The following is an 18,679-nucleotide window of genomic DNA, read 5'->3' as shown; positions in this document are numbered from 1 at the left end:
TCGCAAAACAAACGTAAAAAAGCAAAAATTTAACAAGAAAAACAACTCTACACGAGTATGACACTTTGGTGGTTTTCTACGTGCCGTTACTAGACGACTGCAAAGTGAAACCTCCTAACGTGATTTTTTACGGCGGACGTAAACACACGAGGACGCGGTCGTACGAATTCGACTCCGTTTAAGTCCTGGAAAAATCCTCTGTATTTGAAAAACTGAGTGACTTTTAATCACCGCGATGAAGTTTGAAACACTGCGTATTCAAATTTGCTGAGACCTTTTTGATGCCGTCGCCGTTTTGGTTGCTCGTGTTCGCTATTTATTCTCTGTAGGTTTTTTTTTAGCAAAATCAATATATGCTTTTCTTTTAATTTGATCTGGACTTTTGAAGGGGTGAATGAGCAAGTGACTGGTACCTGGCGAAATCTGAAAACAATATTGCGAAAACGCACAAAAGATACATAAGAGCACCTTGACAAAAGAGCAGGTTTCTCTTGTTTGTATTTTACAAATTATTTGCCGCTGCACATAGACAAGAACTCCTCGAATCTGAAGCTGTGAATGAGTGTCAGCTCCACATTTCTGTGAACAAAACATCTTGCATTTGTTCTGGCTCATTAATGATAGGACTGGTTATAGCCGTTCCGGACGATGTCTAAATTTGTCTCTGGCGTTACCGTTTACCCACGTGAAATACATATATTATGATCTAAAATTGATACGTTGACGACTGGGGAGTGGTCGGCCATCTTCGATTCTTCTTGTTTGTCGACTACGGGCTTTCTGACTGTGGGGATTCATCTGATATGGAAAGAATAATATATATAGGAACAAAGACGTTTAACAAGGAATCTTGTCAAGGTAACGTAGTAGTCGCTTAATTTAAAAATTGTTTGGTTTACTCTATTACTCCTGGTTAAGTGCATTCTTAACGTTATATATTAAACGATTAAAAATATTACTACCAGTACAAAAATAATAACTAGATAACAGAGTTAAGCAGTCCCCGTTAAGGGACGTTTCAGCAGCTGGGTCTTCCTCAGACTACACTGGAGAGTAATGACAATTGCATCCGGCACTCCACAACTTCCACCATCAAAACTATGTCACCATTGTTTCTTTGCCAACTCAACTTGTTGTCCGTTGATTAAAAAATCCTGTTGCCCGTGTAGACGTCCCTTTTTCTTAGGGCATGTTTTGTCTATTAGGAATTTCTTCAGAAGTTGTGCCATTTTTAAAACAGTAGAGGAAACGAAGACGCTTAACTTTCCGCTCCACTAATCGATGTCTGTTTTGGAGCAGTGACTGCCTCTATGTGGTACGGATAATTATCAGAAGAGTTTGATCAGAAATGGTAGAAGGTCAATGATTGTGACTGCCGGATCATTGTCCTTTATAGCGTTAAAGTTGTAGTGAGCAAGTTTTCAATGTAAGATCTTTGCTTTGCTGTAGCCTGTGGAAAACACTGTTTACGGTTACGTCGACATCATTGTTGTTGTGCCCATTTTATAATGATAAATTTCAGCTGAAAAGAATGCTTCATTGGACCACCCAAGTTACTGTTTTGTAGAAACCAAAAACGACTTGGAATTGGATTTTGAATCTGAGTTTCAACAAATTTCCAAAATCAGATAATGTCGCCATGGAGATAGTCACTTGCTGCGAGTTTTCAGCTATAGTGATCGACATTCTCTATCAATTACGGTGTGCGGCTAAGGTTTCATCCAAACAGACAATCTAGCTGACTTACCCACCAAACCATCTTTATAAGTCATGCCTAAATTCAAACAGTCTGTATGCAAAAGGCCTGATCGATATGAGCACAGCCATCAGGCCACCTAACATGCCCTGTTCAAGATGCCGAGGCAGTCTCAATGGACACCTCTGTAAGCGATCCCTTCAAGTTGGTCCTTGCTATTCTTCAGTCACTTGGCGATATCGTACTGAAGGACACTTAAGACCATTCCCAGCGGTGTCTGTCTCAGAGGGAGTTTGGAGTGTCATCAATGCCCAAACGCTTTGCCATGTGGATGATACCTTAGGCGACTAAAAGACTGCCCATGGCTGCCACTTAGCCACTGCTTGGATAGTGGCTGTGCGCATGCGTGGTGCATAGTTATATCAAGGACGTGACTCTTTCCATTCCGTATGGTTTATCAAAAGTCAGGGGCGTAGCCAGCCCATAGACTTGTAGAGACGGGCCTACAAATTTTTGGTTTGATTACTCTACCGCTTGTAATAAATTATTCGTTGTTGGGGTGATTTAAAAATCTCAAGAGCTCGAAGTGTTGGTGAGGTTCGTGCGTACTAGTAATGCGTGCAATTTTCAGGATATGTGGAAATGAAAGTTAGCCAGGCCTACAACTAGTCGAAAAGCTGGCTACGCTCCTGAAAGTACACCAATCCTAGCTAGCGCCGAGAATTTAAAAGCATGCAGCACCGCCTCTGAGACTTTTCCGCCTTCTAATGTTAATTAGTTTGATTCCTAGCTTACTAGGCCAGAACAAGATCTCAAAACCGATGCTGTATTTATCGGAAGAAGCTAAGCTTGGTATCGTGAGTGGGGCTATCGCTATCCTCATTCTTATGGTGATCTGTATGATATGTAAACTGAGCAAGCTACACAAGCAGCCAGCTTACAAAGACTCTTCGTATCTGAAACAGACCAACAAAACACCCCCAGGAAAAGTTCCGCTAGCTCAGTATCCCAGCTTTGCCGTGGATTGTAGCGAGTGTGAGCAAGAAAAACTGAGCAAGATGAAAGAGAACGTAGAGCAACAAACTGAGCAAAGGTTTAGTCCACCTAGAAGTAAAGGAACGATTAAATTCTCAATGATTTATCAAAGTAATTTACATAGTCTGTTACTGAGCATTATTGAAGCAAACCAGTTGGTTGGAAAAGACTTCTGGGATACCGTAGATTCTTACGTCAAATTGAGGCTACAACCGGACAACGAGGGAATTTTAAGGAGGCAAACCAAGGTTGTCAGGAAATCTAAAAACCCTAAATACGGCGAAAGTTATGAATTTGACATGTCATTACAAGACGTTCAAGACTCGACGCTTCATTTGTCTGTCTGGGAAATTGATAAATATTCCCGGCATCACATAATTGGAGAGCTGCAACTAGAACTAGGTCACGTGATCAAGGCTGATGAGTCGGCTGCTTTTGACAAGGAGTTAAGGTCGTTTCAGAGGGTGAGTTAAACTTCCGGTTAACTATTTAAAGAAAATCTTAGGGGCTGTCCACACTTGGTGCCTGATAACCAGAGCCTGGGCATCGGCACAAAATGCTTTGAGTTCACATCTTGAGTACACGATATGTAACTGTGTTCATAATTACCCCCATTTCGCCATGTCAGACGCCATTTTAAAACATGAGCTTAGCAGCGAGTACGAAAAGAACTAACCAAAACGGTGTGCACCCAGGAAGCCTCGAGTTGGTGCCCTTGCTCACAGGAATGTGGGAAAGGTCTATTGGTAGCTTGTTGTTGTTCAAGACTAACACCCGTCAAAAAGACCCGAACCTGACGAAAAGTTAAAACAGGGGCACCCAACGTCAAGTTTTGGAAAATATCTGTTCGGAAGACGATTTGGGATCTAGAATTTTCGGAACATTTGTTGTAAGATTTCTTGCTTGCCTGCCTCTCCTAGGATTTTCGAAGATCTAAAAAATGTTATAATTGCCTTTTTTAACGGATTTTTACGCTAAAAAGGTCACCTAGAATTTTCGGGAGCCTTTTTTCTGGCTGAAATTTTCGAAAAGGTAAGTTTTTATCCCAATGAGTTTCGGATCACTAGACTTTCAGCTAGGAAATCCGAACAGATGAAAACTTTTTAGGGGATAAAAATATGCCTATATCTATCGTTTAAATCCTAAAATACGTTTAACAATGCTATGTTTAAATGGTTTTGAACTGTATTCTCGTTGGGTGCCCCTTTTAAAGATAAGTATTTTAACCAGCCATCTCTCGATTCTTATGATCCTAGTAAAATCAAACATCTTCCCTGTTTAAACTAAACCGTCTTTCTCATCTTCCTCCCAGACAAAAGCCAACCTGGGTGAGATATTATTTTCTCTCAGTTATATGCCTACCGCTGAAAGAATGTCTGTGGTTCTGATGAAAGCCAGGAACCTGAATCCACCTTTCAGTGACTGGAACACTGAATCAAGGCCAATAAGTAAGTTTCAAAAACCCAGGATTTGATTTGCTTGAGCTTTACGAGCCAAGCGAGGCGAACGAGGCATTTTGTGCGAAGCGCGAAATGTGTCCTCCCCTCGTCTCGCGCTTCGCGCAAAATGCCACGTTTGCCTCGCTTGGCTCATAAAGCGCCAGTTATGCAGGCTAGATTTGCGCTTAAGGGCCTTCGAGCTACGCAACCACGACGGCAATGAGCTCGATTACCAGCCGCTGTTTCGGAAATAAGCCGACGTTCCTCCCCCTCGAGGCGGTACAAGACAGGCAACGAGAACTTCAGGAAAGCAATTGGTTAAAAGCAAAACAACAGCCCTACACGTGCATCACGTATGCTTCTTGTACATTTCAGCTTTGCCGTCAGTGCACGATAAAGTCGTGAAATTTCCTAACCTGTGAAACACGCGTTGTTGGAGGGCGTGCGCAAAGCGCGAGCGAGACGAAGCGAGGGGTAGTTTCGCTCTTCAGGCTTGCGCATTAAAATCGGCCTTAGCACTCCCAATAACGCCCGTTGAGCAGGGTTGAAATTTCTCAATTTCACGTTTTATGGAGGAGGCAAACATAGACGACGTTTTTCTCTTTCTTCCTTAACAATTTACCCGTAAGAAAATTCGTCAGTATCTGACAAATTTAACGAGATGGAACAATAGCGATGAAGATTGATATCACGCGAATTCAGTTTTGAAAAGACGTTTTTGCTGCCGTTGCAGTTGTGGTTACTTTCCCGGGAGAAGTCAGTCGCGTGAACTAGCGATTAGCCTGTACGGGCGTTCGTATAGTGGAGTGTGGCGCAAACTAAGAGAGCAGGAAAAAATAATTAGGAAGAGAGGGAGGAGAGGGAGAGAGAAGGAAACTCTCGCTCTTACCCCTACCTCTCCCCATTGCCCTTTTTTTTCTGCTCCCATCTCGATCTTTGTGCTGTCCCCACGATCTGAACGCCTGGAACAGTCTAACCAGCGATATCCCACCGTACTCATACCATTTTGCCGTTTTTAAACAGTTTTTTCTGAAATAGACTGTGCGGTTCTTTTAATTTTAGCTTTGACTCTTTAAAGGTCTACCGAAAATTGCTTACTGCAAAAATTCTATTTGAACTGAAGTTTGGTATTAATTTATGAATTTTGATTTTGAGGGGGTCTCCCTCCGAAGTTCAATAAGAACTTTTCGTTTATTTTTCGAAGATGACCAGACTGCACTGACGGCAAATCGATAAGTTCTTTCCTTGTGTTCACAGATCCATTCATAAAGGTGGTCCTTCTTTTCGACGGCAAAAAAGTGAAGAAAAAAAAAACTTCCACCAGGAAACAAGAAACCAACCCAGTGTACAACGAGTGTATGATGTTCGATGTCCCCCCTGACCTCCTTCATAGAATTCTCTTGGTTATCTCAGTCGCTGACTCGAGAACAGACTCGGCGAGAAGTGATGTGATTGGTCGAGTGGTTATAGGTTCAGGAACTACAGGGGAATCGCTTAGACACTGGCACCAGATGCTCATATCACCTAGGCGACCTGTAGCGGCCTGGCACCGCCTTAGACTGTGATTTGTATAAAACAAAAAGGAACCAACTTCAAAGTTACGTCGTGGCTGGTATTTGTTTTAAGTCACGCTGGTAAAAAAGACTTTGTTGAAGTGGGACAGAGGAGACTTGAAAAAATGGGGCATGGAAGAGATGCGCATAGAAAGAAGGGAGGAATTTCAGTCGCTACACTTGTCTTAATTTCGTAGTTATCATTATCATTATAATTATTAGAAACCTACTCCCACTTGAAGATGGTGCAGTGTTCGGCGTGAGAGAGAGGGAGAGCTCGGTCGATCGCGAAACCATCTTTTTAACGTGAAAATGATTGAACTGAGAAAATCAAAAGAATTACTATTTTTGATCTGTGATTTATCAATAAATTAGTCTCCGACTGACAGTTCATCCAAGAAGTTTGTTTGTTCATTTGTTTCTTCTTTGTCTGGGAAAAGACGTATGTTTTCAGGGTTTTTTAAAAGAACAATTGATTTGGTAACCTGCGAAAACAGCCGTCCCTCCTCGCTAGGAGCCAGGAGGACGGCTGTTTTCTCGGGCTGTTGATTTGGGGTTGGAAAATAATGCTTAATACAGGGGCACCCAACAACTGTTTTCGGTAAAATATCTGTTAGGAGAAGCATATATTGCCTAGAATTTCCTATTATTCGACGACGGCTAAAATTTCTCGATGACCGTTCTATTCATGTACAATTTTCGAAGCTCATCTAAAAAATTCCCTACGATTTTCTGAAGTTTCACATTTCACTCGCCAGGGTAGGCTATTTTTCGAAAAAAAAGGAAACCTAAAATGTCGGATTCAAAAATGTGTTTTACAATAACTGTGCGAATCCTTGGGCGCTGATTGGTCGAGAGCAATGGTCTATGAGAGGAAGGCCATGGAAATGACGTAACATGTCACGCAGTGCCGGTTGTTTTGTTTTGGGGTTTTCTTAAAAAAAAATAAATGTTATTGTAAAAAACAAATCGACCACAATTGTCCATGGTCCACACTCTTACAGAGCGTAGAAATGACGCCATATAATGTTCAAATCTTTGCAGTGAAACTACTCGCCTGCGGGTCGTGGTTCCATTTTATGACGTCGTTTCTATGGTCTATAAGAGTGTACACAATAGAAAATTGTGGTCGATTTGTTAAATGGAGAGAGGAATCAGAAAAATTCTTATTTTGTAATCCATTAAATTGCATCTAAAATTTTCGGGAAAATAATACTGAAGCCCTTGAAATTTCGAAAAGACTCAAGTTGCCCTAGGACGACCGGACAGATACAAATTTTATAGCGGCGCTTTGAATGCATTTCTGGAGATCTAAAAGTGCCTCCGATAGCCTTGGAAAGTGTTTTCAATGGATTTAGGAGGAAAACATTGTTGGGTGCCCCTGTTAATAGTGTCTCAACGTTGGAAGTGAATCTAGTAAGATCTGCGAAGAAGGCTAGCAATTCCACGGAGCAACAATGACGACAACAAGATCCAACATCAGATATTGATAAAGTATACAGAAATAAAATACCCTCGACCCAGGTACAGGTACTAATTACAAGAACCGCAAGCGTAAACAGTGAATTTTTTCTAGTTCAGAAGACGTAATAAATAAGTGATCGTCAGTGGAAGAATTGTGTTATCTTTATCAGAACCGTTTTATATGTAAAATAATATACTTATTTTTCATTTTATAGCCCGTCATTTCTAGTCATTTAACTGCATAGAGAGTGGAGAAAGTGATATTATCAGAGTCGTTCGTGGTTATTTGTGTATTGATCATCTATTATATAGTGAATTTTCTAGAAGTTCAAGTTCTACGCATCTTTGGACTCAAAGCCGCTAAAGCAATATAAAAACCCAGTTTATAAACACTGATTGAAGACCAACTTGTAGATTACTCGGCTGAAAAATCAGAACTCCTGCATGCTCAGTCAATAAATCTAATTTTTCATGTGCAGTAATTTTTTGAGGATCAAATTTATCAACCTGTTGGAAAAGAACCTTACAACATTCAAAACATTTCCTGCATTCACTGACAATCCACACGTACGTATCCGGATCTTTTGAAAATGGAAAGTTGTTTTGCGGAGTAGCCCGCGCACGTATTAGATGAAAACGGTCCTTGAAAGTTTGTGAAAACGCTCTTCAATGTGGACATTTTTGAAAACGCTACACGGAGTTTCCGGTATATTCAAGTGGACAGATGAAAACGGAAAAAAATAAAGAATGTTTCATTAACTGTCACCTTTTTCCTCTACAGCGTATCTTAATTGTTTCTTTCAGGCAAAATGTTCAAGCTTGTTCTTTCAGAATACGACATAATCAGTAGGGCTTAACGATTTGTCAGGGGTGATAGGAGGTTCTGAGTATGTATGTTTATTAGGTGCATAAACAACTTAAATGACTTAAAAGATCAGCACATTTGAAGCCAATCCGTCTTAATGAAATGTCCTTTTCCATTCAGAAACGGTTGCTTAAGGATGGAAGAAAACGATTTGAAAATGATATGTGGTCGTGAATTTTATCAAAAACTACAAAAAAATCCGGTTTTCAAAAAAAGGGCAATAAAATTGAATGACTAATACGCAACCCTCAGAGACCTACTAGAATATACAAATTAGTTTTGTTCTTATGCTGCTGTTGTTGTTTTTTTTGTTCTATTGTTGGAGCTGTAATATATGCAATCAGAAGCCTATAACTCTTCTTCTCCGGATGCAATACTCTTGGTGCAAGCTGGCCAAGTCAGTTTTTACGAAAAACATTAAAACTTATTAAGACCTTTCACTTTTACACTCTAGGCTAGAAGTGAAGTTATAGAAAAACTCTTCAACAGAAACACCAGCTACAATACACGAGTGGAACAACTAAGAAGTATAATTTTTTGAAGACATATTATAAGCGAAAACGCGCGTCATTCCACGAGCCCCCAGTGGTCGATGGACTGAAAGCCATTATTAAACCGTAAAGATAATGGACATAATGAATTTTTGTGGCATATGTCATGTAGAAAAATGAAACCTTTCTTCTCCCTTTATCATACAAGTTGAGTTTTCACGCCTTTAAAAACCCAAGAGAATTCGAAACGACTTCTTTTGGAAACAACGACCTCGGGCTTGTGATTGCCATTAGTTTTACATGCAGTTCCCTTTTGGACCGACAGGGTCTTTCAGCATTCAGGGCTTTAATAAAAGGAGAAAACAGCCCCTTATTTGGGTCTAATTGACTTCTTCGCGAATCATAAAACTCCCAGAACGTTTTTCATATCTTAGCAGGCGCTAAAATATAATATCGAGAGACAAAAACGCCAGAAAGATGTATAATCACATTGGATTTTTTACGTTAACATACAAATTAAAGAAAGTTAATTTCCCAGAGCACTGTAGATTGTTTGTTAATTTGCATTTGAAAGGTTTTAACAACCTATTATTACGTTTGTAGGTGGGTATATTTAGCTTGCGTTTGCATTTTCAATTTCTGTCGGTCTTTTTATCAAATGACCTGTCAAATACTGTTGCTTACTCTCAAGCTCAGGATGTAAATTACGTCACGGTATAAATTACCAATTATTGCTTCGGTTAAAAGCACTTTCGTTGAGAAGGTTTGGGTTTTTTTACGTCAAGTTGATGAATCTGTGTCGTAAGTCAAAAACGTTTCATGAATTTAACTTCCAGTGTGGTAAAAAGTCACCAAACCATAAATTCCAGAAGTTATGAGTACTTTAGATGGAATCTTCGATTCACAGCTGGGATTAACATGCATTCGAGTTTTGCTAAAGGTAGGTGACATTTATTTTACGTGGTTAAAGTTTCAAGTAACTTATTCAGAAACATTGTAGAATAGTGCCAACGATCGTCTTTCAGCTTTAGAACGCTAAAGCTTTCAAAAAAGATGTTTTTACATTGCAGATTGCGAGATTACTTATGCAAACATGAACAAAGAATCCAGCTGCCTTTTAACGCAGGAAAAAATATGTAGCTGCACGTTTATTTCCCTTTCAAAACATGACAGTACCGTACCTCGGTACTTTGAATTCCTTAATGATAAAAAGCGGAATAATGAACGCAGTCGGGTGTGAAAAAGGCAAAAATTGACTTTCACTAAATTTCAAAATTTCGTAAATTGATATTTTCTATAGTTACAATAGTATGCAGTAATACAATGTTGTTTAAAAGTTTCAGATGACAAGTTTTTTGGTAGCTAATTAAAAATTTAAACCCCTAGTTAGATCAGTCTTCAAATATGTCCTCGGTCGCATGCAATAAAAGGAAATGGCAACCTTCAGACCGGAATAATATTTGATATATTGTTGGATTGGAAAAGCAGAACTACAGGGTAATAGGTTTTCATAGAGAACAAACTGGATTGAGCCGTCTTCTTGGACCTGTTGAAATCGCAACCGGTCGACTGAATCAATTGCTCCATTGATTACTGTCTGGTAAGGAGTCAGGAGTTAAGTCCGTTTGTTTATGGAGAGTTAATATTTAGAACGCTACTAAGAACGTTTTACCTATTATTTAGTACTTAACTGGAGCCGAAATGTCTAGTTTAATATTCGAGTACGCCAACCTCGAGTAGCTGTGGGCTAAAAACTGAAAAACGCGTTTATATAAAAGCGCTGGGTTAAAAATGGTCAAATGCCCGTCAATTGATCGACAACAAGTGTCACAAGTCAGGATACAAATATAAAATTCATTCAGTAATGAGCGCATAAACTGGCGTGATAAATTTTATCTCGAACTTTCTGGCTTTTGGAGTATCGCGGTTCCTTCCGATTCACGGATTTGTCGTTCACCATGGGTTAAACTGGACTTGTTTGTATTTTATTTATTGCTGGTTTTCACAGTCACGACTCACATGTAAATAGTATGGATATGGCAACTTAATCTTCCGCTATCGCCAATACCACCATAACGCTATACTGCTGGAGCTGTTTCCTACATTAATATGAAAAAACTTGAGTTTTTTCCTCATTGACAAAGTTCCTTTTAAAAATTGTTTGTGACCTCGCACCAGTCCTTCCCGCCAAAGTTTTCAATGAGCGCGGTAAAATTGGATAGCATTCTCGATTTTCTTCCTGTGGGAGCTTTTACCAAAATGGCCGTGTTCGGATTTCGTACCGTACAAGGCGTATTGTGGATTTTCTGTACGTAAGTATTTAAATAGGGAAGTTTAACGTTTTATTAAAAGGTCATCCGTAAAGTTTAAGCTGAAGCGAGCCGTGACAATAGATGCAAATTAGATGTTTATCCGAAGATTTCGGCCGTTGGGTATTTTTTTGTATTGATCTTCAGACTTATAAACGCCTAACGGTTTAAAGCTGATGTTGATCCTTCACATTATATGTTTTGCATCGCACATTCAGTTATTTGCTCGATAAATTAAAAGCCTTAACTTGCAAATCGAGGCTTTTTGTGCCCTTAAAAATTGAATAAGATTTTCTACAGTATATCGCCATCACCAAGCGGGGTTCATTGTCTGGAATGAACAGTCTTTTAACAAAACGGCAGGCAGCCTACATTCCGTGACAAAGTTATTCAAAAGAGGTGATAATATTTGTTTTACAGTTACCAGCCTTGCTTACTACTGAGTTAGATTTATCTAGATTAAACTTTTCAACATCTTATCCTATCCTCTACAAGGAAGATTTGCATTTTGTTAGGGGCATTGCAAGTGGTTGGGAGAGGAGACTGAGTGGCAATGACAGTGAAGTGGTGGGCCATGAGAAGAAGTGCTGAGATTTGAAGTCTGTGAATACAATGATTTACAGGCTTAACTTCTTAGTGGGGAAGCAATCAGATATAATGTTGCCAAAAGGCATGGCAAGAGGTGTTGGGTGGGGAGGGGTTGGCCAGGGTAAGAGAAAGAAGAATGAAGTGAATACTATTGGAACAATGCATGCCTGTGGACAGCAAAATACCTTTGGCAGCAAGAGGAGCCAATCAGATTACTCAAAAGACATTATCTTTATTATACAGCATACCATATTCTGCATCTTGGTTAATCGCCTTCCTCGAATAATCAGCCCACATCAACCCCCTTCAGTCTTTCACACCCGGGGGGGGGGGGGGGTACTCCCATACATTACCTATACGGGTATGTGCCGCCCAAAGGGGTCGTGATTTTGAAGCTCCTGATTTAGAACGGGGTATCCATTTAAGACGCGTTTTCTATAACGGGGTATAATATTTCGAACGCACAAAAGTTCCACTTTTCAAAGCAGCCATTTGAAATTATTCAAGGACAGATTGCTTTTAAAAATACGGTTCAATGCGTTAACAAGCAAACTGTTGTACTCTTCAGTTGCCTCTTAGAACGGAGTATTAAAAATGGGCCCATTTCTAGAACGGGGTATCAGTTTTAGGGCGAATTCTAGAACGGGGTATAAAAAAATTGGCCCATTTCTAGAACGGGGTGTCAATTTTAGGGGAATTTTTTTTTAGAACGGGGTGCCAATTTGGAGTCCCGGGCGGCACATACCCACCCAAAAAATACCCAAGTGCCCCCCCCCCCCCCCCCGGGCTTTCACAAACATTGTCACAGCTGTTTGCATCAATTTGTATTTGCAGAATAATGCTCAATACTTTGTTGTCCAATCCAGAAAGCAGCTGAGAAAGACTGATTGGTCAATGACTTAAATTGAGCTTCAAGGACCCAAATTTAGAACAGTCTTAAAGCCTGTGTTCACTCCATTAAATGTGATTGTCTTATGACTGAAAAAGAAGATTTGAAGAGAAGTACTGAAATAATATATAGTCACCCTCCATTGCTCTCTCTAGAATAATCACCTTTTTGGTGCTTAAAGAGAAAAGATTGCCTCCGCCTATTGTTCCAGGAAGTATGGTATGTCAGCACAATGCATGTCTTTAAATTTGGTTTAATTTACTTTCAGAACCATAAGGTACTTTAGCAAGCTGTGTTAAATTGTATCTGGAGAGAAAGCCCATGGGAGTTTCAACACTTTCAAACAGAACCATAAAACTGAACAAAAGTGACGAGGAGGACAGCAAGGAGGAAAAAGCCATGCCAACAATCAAGCCTCACAATGTACAAACTCCAAAACCCCAGGCAGCAAAAGTGGAAGGAAGTACGTATTTAATTGGATAACTTAGACATTTTATGGACTGTTTTTATAAATACAGGTTAATGATAATGGATACATTAGAATGTTGAGTGACATTAACCTTCAATATCTAGAAAAGGAATAATATTTTTTTCCTGAATAGTTAATTAGAAGGTACCGAGAAGATCTCTTGTCACAAATGCATCACCTAATCATGGTGAACATTGACTAAAAGTAGTGTTGGGAAACAGTTGAGATCTCATAAATTGATCATTGGAAATATTGGATTAACCCACTTGATCAATCATTGATTATGATTATGCAAAAATTTCCTTGTTTTTATTTTTCACCTTTGTGCCAGTCAATGTACATGAGTCTTTTGACTGTAGACCCGTCTAAGCTTGTAATTTTTTCTGTGCTTTTGGTTAATCAAATTCTTTTTTTTCTTTAATTATAAGATTTTTAAAAAGGCAACACGCAAGTTTATGCTTATAGTTGTCAATAAAATATTTATTTATTTATTTTTTTTTTTTCAGTGCAATAATCGATTGAACATTTCCAATAATTGATTATTGCGTCGCTTAAAGATTTCAATTGATGATTGATTATAATCGACGATCCGCTCACCACTGACTAAAAGTTATAATCCTTTTTAATATTTTACAGTACCCTGGTGGATGGTATTTGCCGTTGGTCTGCTTGGTTTTCTCATAGTTGCCGTTTGTTGCTACTGTTTTTGTTATCGGAAATGTTGTAAGAAAAAGAAGAAGGAAGAAAAAAAAGCTGCAAAAGAAAAAGTTGACCTGAAAACAGTACAGCTGCTAGCAGCTAGTTACCAGGAAAAAGTTCAACCATCTGTGGACGAGTTAGATTACAATAGCGATGAATTCCAGTCTGATGGCAGTTCAGGAGTTAAAATAGGTATAGACAAAAATGTAATGTCTAATTTTGTTGTAAGCTTATTTCCACACAGCTAGACCTTTGCATGGCTGGGATGAGCCCAGGGGGAGTGGGTAATCGACCAAAGTTTGGGTTTTGGTGAGCCACTGAGGGTTTGAAACCCTGACTCTTTTTAGGACAGAAAAACCCTAAAATATGTACCCTGTTTAGGACAACACCCTCAATTTTATTACCCTGTTTAGGACAAAGGATGAAATGCACGCCGTCTTCTTTCAAGGGCATTTATTGGCAATTGCAGTAGAGCAAATTCACATTATAGTTATTATTACTTCTGTATACTTGGAGTACAAACAAAATAATAAATTCTTTCATCAAGCAAATCAAATCAATCATGCAGGCAAACCTCTGTTTATAATTAGGCCAAACTTATGAGAAATTATAAACCCTGTTCAGGACAGATAGGACAAAAACCATATCCTGTCCAGCGGCACATCTCCGTATAGGCCATATAAGGGAGTACACTCTCCAGGTCACGCCCATCCTCAGTAGGAGACATAAAAGTACTGTCATCTATGAATAATTTTGTACTAAATACATTGACTATGAAATTAAATTGTGTGCTTTTTTTGCTGTGACTAGGTAGAATCCACTTCACCCTAGACTACAGTTTCAATGAGAATTCACTGACAGTGGGGGTGATAGAGGCACAGGATGTCCCTGCTAAAGATTTTAGTGGAACATCTGATCCGTATGCTAGAGTCATGTTATTACCAGACAAAAAAAAGAAATTTGAAACCAAGGTGTGAAATTACAGACTTTTTGGTTTGTTGTGACTTCTCTTGGATTGTATACAGCGGAACTTTGATATAACAAACCTCTATATAACAAACGAGGAAACTTTGCCAGTCCCTCTGCCCTTCGTTATATAGAGGTTCCACTGTATAAGGGACATAATTAATTTTGAACTGCTCAGTGTGGCAGGTCTCCATAAAAAAATGTTAACATGGATAGCTTTCTTTCAATGTGATGCCCGATCATATACAGTTTCAAACCTCCTATGGAGATGTCATAAAACTTAACCTGGCCATATGTATTTTTGAATATTATTATGTCCAATAACAGTAAAACAGAAAATTGATGAGAAAAATTAAATAAGGCTCTTTAAAAACTTATAAGTTACACGTAAATGCCAAACGATTAGCAAGTCACACGTGGCCCTGGCCATCTTTTTATTGAGCCAAAGTTGCAAAGAAATTGTGAAAGTTGCATAAAAAGGTGACATCAAAACATTAATTAGTAAATTAACAAAGCTTTTTTTTATTTTTTGTAATTTTATAGAGATCCTCATTTGGCATCCCATTCTTCCATCCCCACAATTTTGATCTCATCTGCAACTCTACTCGTAACAGTTTACTCTCCCATTTTATAACAGTCTGAAGCTGTTTTTCAATTAACCATGTTACTAATTAAAGAAACTCTGAATAAATTCTGATCAATAACACACTTTTCTTCATATCTTTAGGTTCACAAGAAAACTCTAAATCCTATATTCAAGGAAACGTTTGTGTTCAAGAATATTCCATACAGCGAAATAACAAATAGAACTCTTTGTATCGAGCTCTACGACTTTGATCGCTTTTCCAGACATGACATCATTGGAGAAGCCAAATTGCCATTAATTGATGTTGATTTAGCAACTAATATTGATGAATGGCGTGCTCTGATTCCACCTTCATCGTCAGGGGGCCTCACTGGTGTACATGTAAGTTAAATTTCTTTGCGTTGAGCCTTGTGTATACTGAGGACCAAAGTAATGTAAAACTTGAATTCTTTCAAACCAGAAGCATATAGGTTATACTTCTGTTTGAAACCTAGGGAACAGCATAGGGTGAGAAAATGTCTTACATTTCTGACTACCTTCTCACCTTAAATCACCTGAAAGTGAAAACTGGTTGGTTGTATGTGTTTTGGGTGTTTCTTTGTGTTCGGTAACTATCGTTGGTTCACCTTTTTGTTATGGTGTGGGTATTGTTTGAAGTGTCAAGATTCAATTTTTTTATTACGTCATTTAGTAATTATTATTGCACCTGTTCGCAACAATACAAAACTATCCGTGCTTTTCATATGTTAAATATTTTCTTTTTTAGCGGTCCAAGTCTGAGCTAGGTCAACTTTGTTTTTCACTGCGTTATGTACCTGCCGCGGGCAAATTACAAGTGGTCATATTAGAAGCTAAAGATCTTAAAGCCATGGATGTCTCTGGCTACTCAGGTAAGCTTCAAGGCTGTCATTAAGGGATGGTGAGAAGAAATGGAAAACCTTGACAACATATGAAACCCTGGCTTTATTCAAGGCTCAAAATTAATGCTTACAAACTTCCCAAATGCAAGTCATAAGAATTTCCCCTAGCATAAATTTCAGGGCTTGAAAAAAAACCCGTGCTGTCTAGGAAGCGTCGAGGCAAGTCATGCATTAACAAAATCATTAACTAAGACGTAAAAGAAGTGGCCCTGGGACCAGCAAAATGTGAGAGCTGCTTGCCCAAAGGACACGCTGGAATTTAATTTAATTTTTTTTCAAGCCCTGAATTTGTGAGTAAGTATTTATCCACTACTGCACCAGCTGCTCTACTCCCCTGGCTACTCAGGTCAGCAGTAGGAAAAAACAAATGAGCTAAAATTAGTTTGGGGATGGAGAATGAGAACAGTTTCTCAATACCGTTTTCAAAAATTGTGGGTAGGGGTTGGGCAAGGTTGCAAAGCAGTCTTTAAAAATCTATTTTAAAATTAAATTTGATTTTAAAAACATCATTGTCTTTTTATTATTGCTGCAGATCCATATGTGAAAATAGCACTAATTCAAGAAGGAAGAAAACTAAAGAAGAAAAAGACAACTGTTAAGAAAAGGACACTGAATCCTTACTACAATGAACATTTTACTTTTCAAGTTGCTTTTGAGAACATTGAGCAGACATCTTTGATAATTTCTGTGTTAGACTATGATCGTGTTGGTCGCAGTGAAGTGATTGGTAAATGTGTTGTTGGTGAACTGTCGTCAGGACCTGATCAACAACACTGGGTGGATATGCTGGCATCACCACGAAGAGCAATTGCACAGTGGCACACATTACACAATTAGACCTTTTTATATTTACATGAAACAAAAATAATAATTTATACTATTATTATTATTACTATTTCAAATGGTTACACATTTATGTTAGGTTTACTAGTATCATTTGTCGCCTTTTTAACTACTACAGCAGTCCAAATTTAAAAGAAAGAAAAGTTTGTCAAAAAAATGAGCAAAAAATGAGATTATTTCAAGGTGATAAAACAAAAATACTGCCACTTATTTTTCATACTCAAGGGAATAATATCAATTGGTATATTTTAGGTCAACTACAGATTGTACTTCTAGGAGTGATGTGATTAAGATTGCAAGGGCTTGATCATCATTTGAACAGAGCTGTAAATTTGAGACTGAGGGCGTGAAAAAAACTTGAATTCCAGCTTGTTATTTTCCTTACCAAGAGCAGTTGTTTGCTTCTCTTTTATGATTTTTTTACATTAGAAAAAAAAAATTTTCCATAGCCCTTGTCCTTTGCGCAAGTGAGCAAGAAAATTTGTGCACCTGGCAGAAAAGTCTTTTGCCCTGGACAACCAGATAGGACTTTTTCAACCCCTTTAAATTCTTAAAGGTCTTGACTAAGCATAGATGTATTCATGTTTTGAAGTCCTCTTACTATTACTTTGAGCTACCTATACACATGCAAAGTCTCTGACCTTTCCTACACAGACCATGGATAAATCTTAATAGCAATGTTAGGGTGTCACCAAGATTTCAAGTTGCTGGGTAAATACAAAAAGTAGGAGGGGAATAAAAAAGCTAGGGGTTTTGAAAGTAAGCGGGGGCCATGCTCATGGTAGCCGGAAGAAATCCCCCACCTCCGCCTCTTAATGACAGCTCTGAATGTAATAGGAACAAGCTGTGCATTATTGGTACTTCACACAGTAAAATAACACTTAAATTTTTTAACTACACACTTTCAGTGGTGTCTATAGAGTGGAACCCATAAGCAAACACTAAATTTTACTATAAATCTTATATAATATATAATTTTTATACATTTTCATCTTTAATCTTCGGTAAAATTCAACACTTCTGTAAGCTGGATATCCACTTGATTTTTCATCATGTTTTAAACGGAAAAAAAACTTTTTAAAATGATGGTAGGTTCAGTGACAAAGCTTAGGTAATGTGTACCACAGAGCAAGAATTTAGGAGATGCTGTAATGTTAAGACTCTTAGTCAAAAAGCTCAATAAGCTGATTCCTTAAAAAATGTGGAATACAAAGGAAGCCACCCTTGGACACCAGCATAATATGGACACTCGTACAAAACTGTGGAACCTTTTGTTTGTCCTAACCCTGTAATCCAAAAGTACATAGCTTCAAAATTTGCCACATATTTACATTATTGCAATAATTTTAGGACTTAACTTACATGCCAGGATCATAATTATCTTCCCAGGAAATCATATATAATATGAGGGTTGCTGATTTATGAATGAGTAAAGTGAATATTGAAAAGGACTAATTTATGAAAGTGATTTACACAGAATTTGACTTTATTGCTTCATTAATACAATAACAATAGCAAGAAAAGAGACTAGAAAGAAATTTAACTTCTCAAACTCATTAATAATTCATAAAGAAAATACAAAGGAATTTTATGTTTAATGAGTGTTTGGCAATCACGCGAAAAACTGTTCAGTTTTGCACCCTTAATTTCTCCTAAAATCATTTTGTTTGAGAAGTAATATCAAGTATTCAACACAGTGTTTCATCACCAAATGAAACAGTGACCTTAACGTTTGTCAAAAATACTCCGCTGAGCGTCGTATTTTCAACTCTCTTCTCAGTGTTTCATCTGGTGATGAAACACTGCGTCTCATGCTTGATATATTACATGAACATCAGAGAATTAAATTATGTATTTACAAAATTAC

At 38.3% G+C, this 18,679-nt stretch overlaps 3 protein-coding genes across 4 annotated transcripts in view; all 3 read left to right on the top strand.

Annotated features, from left to right (window-relative positions):
* The window catches only part of LOC140935788 (WD repeat domain phosphoinositide-interacting protein 4-like), a 135,233-nt gene that overhangs the window by 52,208 nt on the left and 64,346 nt on the right, over window positions 1-18,679 (top strand). The gene's annotated exons all lie outside the window — the stretch shown is intronic.
* LOC140935784 (synaptotagmin-6-like) lies at window positions 721-6,046 on the top strand. Of its 2 annotated transcripts, XM_073385348.1 has the most exons (4): window positions 721-858; window positions 2,487-3,195; window positions 4,044-4,179; window positions 5,428-6,046. In XM_073385348.1, the coding sequence occupies exons 2-4, from the start codon at window positions 2,518-2,520 to the stop codon at window positions 5,733-5,735; spliced, it is 1,122 nt and encodes a 373-aa protein (XP_073241449.1). In that variant the 5' UTR covers window positions 721-858; window positions 2,487-2,517; the 3' UTR covers window positions 5,736-6,046. The 2 variants fall into 2 exon arrangements, with proteins under 2 accessions (XP_073241449.1, XP_073241448.1); XM_073385347.1 differs by lacking the exon at window positions 721-858 and having other exon boundaries at window positions 1,873-3,195.
* Window positions 9,277-18,647, top strand: LOC140935783 (synaptotagmin-1-like). The gene is made up of 7 exons (XM_073385346.1): window positions 9,277-9,483; window positions 12,598-12,792; window positions 13,435-13,689; window positions 14,308-14,468; window positions 15,191-15,430; window positions 15,816-15,939; window positions 16,502-18,647. The coding sequence occupies exons 2-7, from the start codon at window positions 12,651-12,653 to the stop codon at window positions 16,804-16,806; spliced, it is 1,227 nt and encodes a 408-aa protein (XP_073241447.1). The 5' UTR covers window positions 9,277-9,483; window positions 12,598-12,650; the 3' UTR covers window positions 16,807-18,647.

The sequence above is a fragment of the Porites lutea genome, chromosome 4 (assembly GCF_958299795.1).
Source record: "Porites lutea chromosome 4, jaPorLute2.1, whole genome shotgun sequence".
NCBI lineage: Eukaryota > Metazoa > Cnidaria > Anthozoa > Scleractinia > Poritidae > Porites > Porites lutea.
Note: the sequence above shows the minus strand (reverse complement) of the source record. Positions and strands in the feature narration are given on the sequence as shown.

Excerpts from the sequence above, each read along its gene's own strand:
- LOC140935784 (XM_073385347.1), top strand. The coding sequence starts at position 2,464 with ATGTTAATTAGTTTGATTCCTAGCTTACTAGGCCAGAACAAGATCTCA. Across the intron at positions 3,196-4,043 it reads AGTTAAGGTCGTTTCAGAGG|ACAAAAGCCAACCTGGGTGA; the intron begins GTGAGTTAAACT and ends TCTTCCTCCCAG. Across the intron at positions 4,180-5,427 it reads CACTGAATCAAGGCCAATAA|ATCCATTCATAAAGGTGGTC; the intron begins GTAAGTTTCAAA and ends TTGTGTTCACAG.
- LOC140935783 (XM_073385346.1), top strand. The coding sequence starts at position 12,651 with ATGGGAGTTTCAACACTTTCAAACAGAACCATAAAACTGAACAAAAGT. Across the intron at positions 14,469-15,190 it reads AAAAGAAATTTGAAACCAAG|GTTCACAAGAAAACTCTAAA; the intron begins GTGTGAAATTAC and ends TCATATCTTTAG. Across the intron at positions 15,431-15,815 it reads GGGGCCTCACTGGTGTACAT|CGGTCCAAGTCTGAGCTAGG; the intron begins GTAAGTTAAATT and ends TTTCTTTTTTAG.